This window comes from Octodon degus, unplaced genomic scaffold (assembly GCF_000260255.1).
Source record: "Octodon degus isolate 3935 unplaced genomic scaffold, OctDeg1.0 scaffold00010, whole genome shotgun sequence".
Lineage (NCBI taxonomy): Eukaryota > Metazoa > Chordata > Mammalia > Rodentia > Octodontidae > Octodon > Octodon degus.
In genome coordinates this window covers 27,887,985-27,897,595 of record NW_004524586.1, presented here as the reverse complement: position 1 = coordinate 27,897,595, position 9,611 = coordinate 27,887,985, and the positions used below count along the sequence as shown (strand labels likewise).

The following is a 9,611-nucleotide window of genomic DNA, read 5'->3' as shown; positions in this document are numbered from 1 at the left end:
TTTGCCTCTCTGGGGGACAAAAGTACATCAACATGAGCTAAGAAAACTGAAGCAGAGAGACCCATCTACACTCCTAAAGGAGCAGCACAGGTGTTCCTATACAGAAAACGAAAGCATGCAATCCCTTCCAACTTCAAAATGTTACAGATGAATATATATAATTTTTTAATGCGAGTAACTAAGGACACACCTTGACGATGAAATCCCTGGACCCCTGCATCTGAAGCCAACTACTTTGCTGACAACTAACACAACAGGGAGAGAAAACCCTCAAAACTGAGCTAAAAGGGAAAAACTGTAGGAAGAAGATGAGTGAATATCTAACATCAAAGATCCATGTACCACAGTAACTTAAAATACTCTATGATCATGCAGAAGAAAATTGGGAAAGCTCAGAGAGGCAAAATATCCGGTGCTAAGTGATGCTTGCTTCAGCGGGCACATCTCAGTGAATGGCTCACTGCTGCTGGAATGAAGGGGTTTTCATGATGTTCCCCTGTGGACGTGAATGATCAAACATGCGGGCAGTGTACGGAGTTTCAAACTTGTAAATGTGTGTACTACACAAACCAGTACACTGATAACGGACATGGGAAGGAGGTACACATGAAGAAACATGGAATAAAATGATTCATAGCAAACCATTTTGTAGACCATTAAAAATTACTACAATTACCAATTCATATAATTTCCCTATTAAGAATGTCAAGATTTTGGGGCTAGGGTATAGCTCAGAGGTGGACACTTACCTAGCAATTTGCAAAGCCCTGGGTTTGATTCCTAGCAGTGGAGAACTAAAGTAAAAAAGTCAAAAACCACAGTTGACCTTCATGGGAAGCTTTTGCTACTTTTTTTTTTTTTTTAATGCATTGTGGTGAGGAGAGTTCAAATCACAGCATAACATAACTCATCTAAGTGAATTAATCAGTTTGTAGTTAGCATATCACATAGAGCTATTATTCAGTTAGCAAAACATACAGATGAAAAACATTACATTTTAATTCCCTACGAGTACTGTAATAGGTAACTGTAAATCATCTCTGGAAGAACATGGAAATAGTCAAGCATAATGAACCTATGCAAAGATAATTGTCTCCAAGTGGAGGGAGTACATTCGCCTGACTACCCATGTCTTTGAGCCTCCGCTTAGCACACGTGCAAAAATACAATACAATACAACTACTGCAATTATTCCTATCATTTTCTTCTGCCCTTAGGTGAGAAACACCTGACAGCTACATGCTGAGTCATGCTAACAAAACTAAACCTTTCACTTCCTTTAATAGTAAAATTACCATTACTGAATCATTGTCATAAAAAGTGCATTCAAGTACATTACCACTTATTTTAAATAAACACCAATTTTGAAACAATTGACTTTGAAAAGCTGCATAAGTTATTTTTTTTTTTAATCCCTGATTACATTTCTGTTTATTCACGGTGGTAGCCTAAAACACTGTATTTTGAGAGACTAACTACCACTTGATTTCTTTAAAACAAAAGAACCTGTGTAATACAGAATGGCAGTGAAGCGAAGTGTGTGCCTGTCACTTATCTTCACTGTACATAACTGTGATAAAATATGGTGCCTCAACCATATTAGTATACTGGAAAACACAACTGACTCATGGTACAGAAAACATGGTGTATGAAGCTGTTACTGTTGATTCAAGGTTTGGACTTTCACCTCAACTCCACATCCAGGCCACCAGAACATTCACACTGAATCTCTGGGAAGCTTCAGGCACGATCAATAACCTGTGCTGTCCACCTAGTAGTCAACAAGGCGTGTGATTCACATTGATTAAGAGACGACTGGTCTGAAGCCAGCTCCTGAGTTTGAAGTTTACTTCAGTCTAACCCTAGAAAATAACTTGTATGCCATGGAAATCACCCTTGCCAGACCCAGAGCAGAAGCTTCTCTGAAGGCTTTTAGTTTCTGAGTCTGGCTCACTATGCTCCCCAGTCTGGCCTTAAATTCCTGGGCTCAAGTGACCCTCCTGCCCCAGCCTCTAGAGTAGCTGAAGTACAGGTCTAGCCACTGTGCTTGCTCTGGGGCTTTTTATATCTTGTTAAGCTGTTCGGTTCTGTTGATCCAGCTATTCATAAGCACCTCGAACTTTCAGCACTACTGAAATTTGGTAAGTGGTATGCACAGTTCCTAAAAAGATACCAATATTTGAACCCTTTGTAATCTTCTAAACAAAGCCATACTTCATACATACAGTAACTAGGAAAAATCTTATCCCTATAAAGTTCAAAAGCCAAAAACTACTTCAAATGTATTTTGCTATAGTTATGCTTATAACTGCTACTTACAAAAGTGACACCAGAAAAGAACCTGTATTGTGAATACAGCGACCAGACGGAATGTCCCTAGCCCTTGGCAACACACCGAGCTGAATCGCGTGCTTACTGAAAAGGACTTCCAAACACACCCGCATCCTGGTTGATGGCTCAGCAGCTGGAGCTGTCTGTCTCTCTTGTTTTTTCAGTGCTATCTTCTTTGAATTCTGGTTTAGCTTCATCTTCATCATCTTTGCATTGAGATGAATCTTCTTCGGTGACCTGGTCTTTGGTTTGGGGCTCGTGTGTGGAAATGGGATCTAAAACTACAATTGGTTCAGCTCTGTTTTCACTGCCAATGTATCTTCTCCTGTATCCAATGTTACTGGGCGGCCTATGAGATGAAGAATTAAAGAGAAAAATAAAAAGGAGAGAGAAAAACCAGGTTTTCTTTGGTATCTCTGGATTCCGACCAACAGCACACCCCCCCATTATTCTATCTAATCAACATGCACATCATTGTCTTTGAGATGCCAGCCATCATTTAAAAAAAAAAAAAAAATGAAGTTATCCAGTTACGTATCAGGAGCACAAGGCCAGAAGAAGGCAGAAAAGGAGTGATTACCAGAGGAAGTGTTAAAAAGCCAAACACACCTACCTGCTTGATCACATGTTCTTCTCAGGACGTCAAAGCTTGTGGATGCACCGTGCATTCCCCATCACTGCCTGATCTCCTGAGCCCTGCCCTGCCACCCTTACTAAGCTAAGCTGGAAGAAGCCCATCCAGCCCCTTCCCTCCCACTTGCCCCAGGTGCAGCTGGCTGCAGATTAGCTTTGAAGAGGTGTAGACAGAGGAGAGACAGTCACTCCTGGTCACTGGAGGACAGTTTAAGAGGTGTGTCAACTGCAGCCCTAACAGCTAGGAGAGGGCTGATCTTGGGTGATGAGCCAGATAGGAAAGCTCAGGGAATGAGTTCAAATGTTTTTAAGTCACCATAAATTTTTCTAATCAGAAAATCTAGCTCTTGAGAAATTTCTTATTGAATCTCCAAGGCAGGTTTTGTTTTTCCTCCAACTGAAGCGACCCTCTTCTGATGCAAGAGACTACTACTTCTCAGGCTGAATGCCTGAGGGAATTTCCTTGTGGGAAGAGTATCCCAGAAATACTCTCTCTCTGGCATCAGGAGATTAAGCTGCCAGTACTTAGTTCTCTCAGAAGCTATGGTCAGATCCTACCATGGGAAGTTTGCCATGCGGTCCTGTCCTTGATGGTCAAAGTGGGGGCAGCAGTCAGGGCAAAGGCACTTAAAGCTTTTCTGACTCTCTTGGACAAGGCCACGGTTGGGCCTGTTGGTCCCAGAGAACTCACTGTTCCCTGTGAGCCAGTACAGCACAGTCCCACCTCTAACAGTGCTGGGCAGCTGCTGGCCAGCGCCAGTCCCGCCCCTGGAGCTGCTTTCCACAGTTCCTGACCTCTCCACCAGGTGGAACCCGTCAGTAGACACTCTTCCCACCTAACGCTTCTTGCTGGAATTACCACAGTTCATCAGGTGTTTCATGCCTATCTCGTCAGTTAGCAGGTAGCATCCGCAAGGCAGGGGCTGTGCGGTTTGATGCATAACATATCTTCCATACCTCATGCAGAGCATTTGTAAGTGAATGAGCAGATATTAAAACTGTGAAAAGCTAAGAACGAATGGGAAGAAACCAGGCTTTGTGGTCTTATACAACAAAAACAACAACATACAATCCACTGCTACATGACCTAGTCACAGGTACAAAAAGCCGCTCTCCTACTACTTTCTGAACAGCGAGTACTACAAGATCCATCCAAATGCTTAGCAACCATTCTCTCTGGCTATTGGGTTACATTAACTATGTGACCTGGGCATGAACACATAACTCATTCTCAGGGGTGGTAAAAGTATCACCAGGAAGCTGAAGGATAGGCTGGATAGGACCTTCCACAGAGATTCATTTCCCTTTATCAGAAACCATCTACTGTGACCAGAGAACCATTTGTCAAGGCATCTATGACTACGTTTGGGGGATCCAACCACATGGGTCCTGATTTTGTGCTTCTTTGACTCAGGTGACATCTAAACACATATGATCAGAGAAGGTAAACTGCTAAGGGATATAAAAAGACTGTCACAGAATAGACCTTAGGTGAGCAAGGACGCTCTCAGGCAGTCTATGGAAGTTTACTGCCTCTGTGCCTGATGCTGCGATTGAAGTAAGTTGTTCTTATAGCTACGAAAGGCAGGGAAGATGGTGGTAAAAGTGGCAGAGACCAAGAACTGACTAGAGATACATCTGTCTCCTGTAAGTACAGATCCTGACGACACACACAACCTGCAGGATATGCTGGAGCCTTTCCACGTGCACTTGGCCTGGGGTGGGGAGAAGCTGGAGGAGAAGGTGAGGGAGCTGTAGGAACCTGGGCCAGCCACTGCACATGCCGGTAAGGTACCAGTCAGCCAGCCACTGCACATGCCGGTAAGGTACCAGTCAGCCAGCCACTGCACATGCCGGTAAGGTACCAGTCAGCCAGCCACTGCACATGCCAGTAAGGTACCAGTCAGCACATCAAGAACAGTGCACCAGCTGTAGCAATCTGCCCCCCACGGACCTTCCTAGGGTAAAATTAATGATTACTAGTCTATTCCTGACTTCTAAATATCATGCACATTTCTCTTATAGCCAACTATAAACTGGAAACAAATGGGAGAAGAGAGTCTAAGAAACAAAGCTGCAGCCTAGCGTAGGCTTCAGTGAAAGCCACAATGAAGCCTGCAGGTCCAGTCCAGGCGGATTCTAAGCCCACCTGTACATAAGCCAGTCAATCCGTTCAAATCATGCACAAGGAAATTTCTTTCATTGTGGCATTCTGGGTGAGCAACTTCCACCAGCCCATAACAACCTTCATCACTTTGTAGAACTACCCTGGGTATTTCCATGGCCCTGAGTATCTGCAGGTGAAAGGTGGTGAACACCTCCTAGGAAAAGGTGTCTTCCTCAGCTGGGGGCCTAACACTTCCAGCAAGTGCTCTCAGAGCTCCTCAGTGGCAACAGACAGGCTGAGTGAACAGAAAAATCCGAAAGCATATGGTCAGGCTGAAAGTGTCCCGGAGCTGCCTCAACCCAAAGACCTGCCATCTCTCCTATAACAAGCTTTTCAGCTGACCTATTCCATGACCTGTCGGCCACAGTTGGAGAACCCCTCTGGTGACTATCACCAACCAAGGCACAGCGGGCAGGCTGCCTGAATCTGCACTGAAGCAGAGTTGACTGGGTTCTCCAGGGTAATGACCACTACCTGGGGACCTAGGCAGTGGAGGCAGAAAGGGATTAAGGCATTCGTCTAGTCTGACACACCACAGTGCACAGAGGGCAAGGAGGTGCGCAGAAGGGGAAAGCTTGGGCCAAGACTAAGCAGCGCACCAATGGCAGAGCAGAGTAGGCATCAGGAGCCACCCCTGCTCCCTCCGCATCCACAGTGCATGCTTTTCCCAAAGGCATCTGTTCCTAGAAACAGGACATGGATGCCATGGGCTAATTTGGGCATGTTCACTCATTTACACCCATCTGCATCTTACAAATCTGTTGCTGTAATGTTTATCCCTTCAAACTATCTCATGGTTTCTCTGGTTTTCCCCTGTGTGGTGTATAATTCCTCCTGACTAGACATCCCTAAGCCCATTTCTATTTCTCTTGGGGAACTGTACAAGGTTTCTTCTGGAATTAGGGACCTTTCTTTTGGCCTCATCCCCCTAGTTCCATCCTTATCCCATGGAAAAAGCTAGAGAGCTTATTCAGGGCCAGCACAGGAAGTCCAAGCTCTCGTTCAAGGCGGCCAGAGTGGCAGATTTTAGAGGGTCAAGTCTGATGCTTCTTCCTGAGATGGAAATCCTGGATGCACAAATTTAACAAGTAAATGGGAACTACAGAATATGATCATTCTGTTCAATTTTTCTGCTTTAACGCAGCACCTCAGGACAATAACTACAAATAAGTAATTGAAAGTCAGTACACATAAAAATAATGGCAGCCTTGTTCCTGTATGCAAGAAGATTTGCAAATAAAACTTCACATTACAGGTGACAGGAAGTAAAACTGAAGTCCTGGCACACTCGAGCTAAAAGGAATCACTAACATGAGTTAGTGTAGCCTCTTGTTAGATGGTTCCAGAAGAGTGAGGTGAAATAATCTGTCCGAGGAACACAATTTACTGACAGCAGATACAGGACAAAAACTGGAGTCTTGATTCCCAGCCAGTATTTTTTTTTCCTTGCAATAAAATACTGGTAAGTCATTTATGATCCATTCAAAAAGATATTTCTCCTCGGTCATTTTAAACCATTTGTTCAAATGTGACTTCAAAACAAAAACAAAACCAACAAGTAAGACAAAAGCTTGAATATACTATATCAATCTATGCCACCCTCTGAAGCCTGGTACCCAAATACAAGATGGGTGCCCTTTCAGAAGTAGCTACTGTTCCCCATCTGCAGGAGAGCCATGATGTGGGCTTCATCCGGACGGGCCTCTTGCTGGTGAAAGACCTCACTCCGAACTTTACTGGTACCCAAAGAATCAGAACAATTGCAAACGGTTCTGCCAAAGCTGAACTTTTATAAAGAGATTCAGGGATTTTTCGGACTGTGGCACAAGAGACTAAAGCACAGCATTCTAAATTTTAAAAAGCACATCATTGTTTGCATTCAATGAAATTCTTTTCAAAATCAACTTTCTATGTTCAATTATATTCAACAACATTCTAGCTAACATTTCGGCTGCAATTCAAATTAACTAATGCCCAAAAGAGCCCTAATCGACATGGTTCTGAGCTCAATTGAATACAATCAAAGCTCATGAAATGAAAGGGAAAATGCTTATTTCATGCAAATTCTGCATATCACTCAAGCTTAATTTTACTGATAATATAAAGGTGGGACATTTCGAACATTACAGTGAATGAAACTTTTAAGCAGTGAGAGTTATTTTATAAAATGCTACCTCTGAAAAGCTGATTGCCAAACAGTATAAAAATGGTTTGAGGCATAAATGCCAAGTTCATTTCTATTTCACTTCTGAGGTAACTATCTTTCAAATCGCAACAGCTGGACTATTTAACACAATCTGGTGAATCAAAGTATAGCTCTTCTCTGGTCTCCCAGTGGGACGCCTGCATTAGTCCATGGCAGTCATCCAACAAATGACGCACAGCCGGACGGTCTGAACTCTGTTTCATTTACAATAAAAATGGATAAAACCACAATCATATTTACCACCTTCAAGGATAGAAAACGGAACGATTTAAATTTGTCTTTAAAAAGTAGTTTCCTGAGAAAACTCCAAAGACGGAGTCAGCCTTCTATTTTCCCTAGTGTAAAAATACATCTTACTCTCCTTTGAAGCCCTTCATACGGTTTCTAACTAGAGCCGTGAACAGAAGTGGCACTGCGACAGGGAGTTTTTATTGTTTCTTTCCGAAAAACCCTATTTTCCAAGAGTCTTTACTATACTTGCCCCAAATCTCACAAAATAAAGCTGAAAAAACAAGATGAAACTTCCTACATGACTGCCAATTCACATACTTTTAAATATAAGGAAAGTAAAACAAAGCTCAAGATTTTAGCTTTGTGTATTTCTTAAAAATTCCATTTTAGCTCGAGGAATATATTAGCTTGTCAGTTTGCATTGTTTCTATCTGTAGGAGAAATAGACTTTTAGTGATAAAAAGAAATATTTTAAAATCGAATGTCTCTGTGTTTGAAAATCCAACGTCAGCCTCTAGAGGCTACTTGGTGGGAATATTACTAAGGGTTTCTTTTTAACACAGGTGACAATGGCTAGGCGAAGACCCTGGAGTCCATGCTCTGCAATATTTCCTCTAGCTCTCTAACTGCCACACAGGGGTGGCTCAGGTCTCCGAGCTCCAGGGTAGCACCATGGAGATCACACTGGATCTGTCAGTGCAGGCTGGACTGGAATATGCGCAGATTCTGAGACTGCATCAGGCTCCCCAGCGGAACCAGCGCTGACAATGTGTGAACTCATTACGCTTAGCTCAGCAAAGATCATAAAATGTGTGTGACACTTTCCCCCAAGCTGCCTTTTTGCCTTTTGTAATTTTGTACAACGTTAAAGCCTCATGAAAATTCATTAAAAGCTTAGTATTATTTACTCAAACATTTTATGAGACATGAAGCGTCCCACAAAACTAACCATGCTTGAAACTGTCTCTCTGAGAATGATACTGAGCACAAAATGCTTGTGCCTTCAAAGTTTGGGGGACTATAGTTTTTAAACTATAATTCTTCTACTGTATACTTCAAACTTTTTCAAGATGGATAGTCACCAAGGACTCAGTTTGCCATTAGTTGTATGATAAATTATATTTCAAATGAAATGTATTTTAACAGGTTAAAGTTTGATCAGTTTACTTGGGATCTGAAATTGCTGCTACATTTTAATCAGCTACTTCTATCTGAGTAAATTAAAAAACTCTGCTGTACTTTACTATATACAAATAAAAGGAAACAAACACTACAGAGACTATTGAAAAATGGTTTAAAAAAACCACAAAGTACCTAAAGCAATTTACAGAAATGATATATTTTATACAAAGTCTTATAAAATCATAGGTGCTCGCAACTGGGAGCAAATGTTACAAGGCAATTAATTCTTTGAGAGAATTGAGAATTACTCAGCAGCATTTTAACTGCAATTTTGAGATTTACTCAACAGCATTTTAACAGTCATTTTTGCACTAGGTGTAACGCATCCTGGACAATTACTGTGCAAGAAGCCACCGTCTGTACAGCCGCTCAGAACGCACGTAAGACAATACTGGCGGCTGATCTTTCCGGTGGTCCACAGGATGACTCCTGGGGTGGACCGCGGGGAGGAAGAAAAGACCAAGTGAAAGGATCTCAACTTCCAGAACATCCAGTTGTTCTAATTTTGTTGTTCAAACTTAATTGTCCATGTACAGGCACACACAGAGAACTATTGTAGTAGTGCTCTTGCCAAACAGAGCTGTTTCCTGCAGTGGCAGTACACAATTCAGCACTGCTAAGATTACAGTTGAGAGCAGAGCAAATCCTTTAATTGTATAAGAGCATCAAATTAAGCAGGAATGTCCATGTGGTTCATTCTACTAGCTAGTACTCTCTCCTCTGAAATAAATGTCTACTAACTACAGGGAAAGAGGGCCCTTCTTCCCCTCCTGCTCACCATGTGGAGTGTGAGCTTGCACAGAGAGAGAGAGAGAGAGAGAGAGAAAGAGAGAGAGAGAGAGAGAGAGAGAGAGAGAGAGA

The 9,611-nt window shown here is 42.4% G+C and overlaps 1 protein-coding gene across 2 annotated transcripts in view; it reads right to left on the bottom strand.

Annotated features, from left to right (window-relative positions):
- Positions 1–1,034: 1,034 nt before the first annotated feature.
- The window catches only part of Shtn1 (shootin 1), a 112,256-nt gene continuing 103,679 nt past the window's right edge, over positions 1,035–9,611 (bottom strand). The window contains exon 17 of one of the 2 annotated variants that reach the window (XM_004625647.2): positions 1,035–2,680. In XM_004625647.2, the coding sequence (XP_004625704.1) occupies positions 2,458–2,680 (223 nt within the window). In that variant the 3' untranslated portion in view covers positions 1,035–2,457. The remainder of the gene's footprint in view (positions 2,681–9,611) is intronic. The other variant, XM_023709001.1, reaches the window with a different exon arrangement.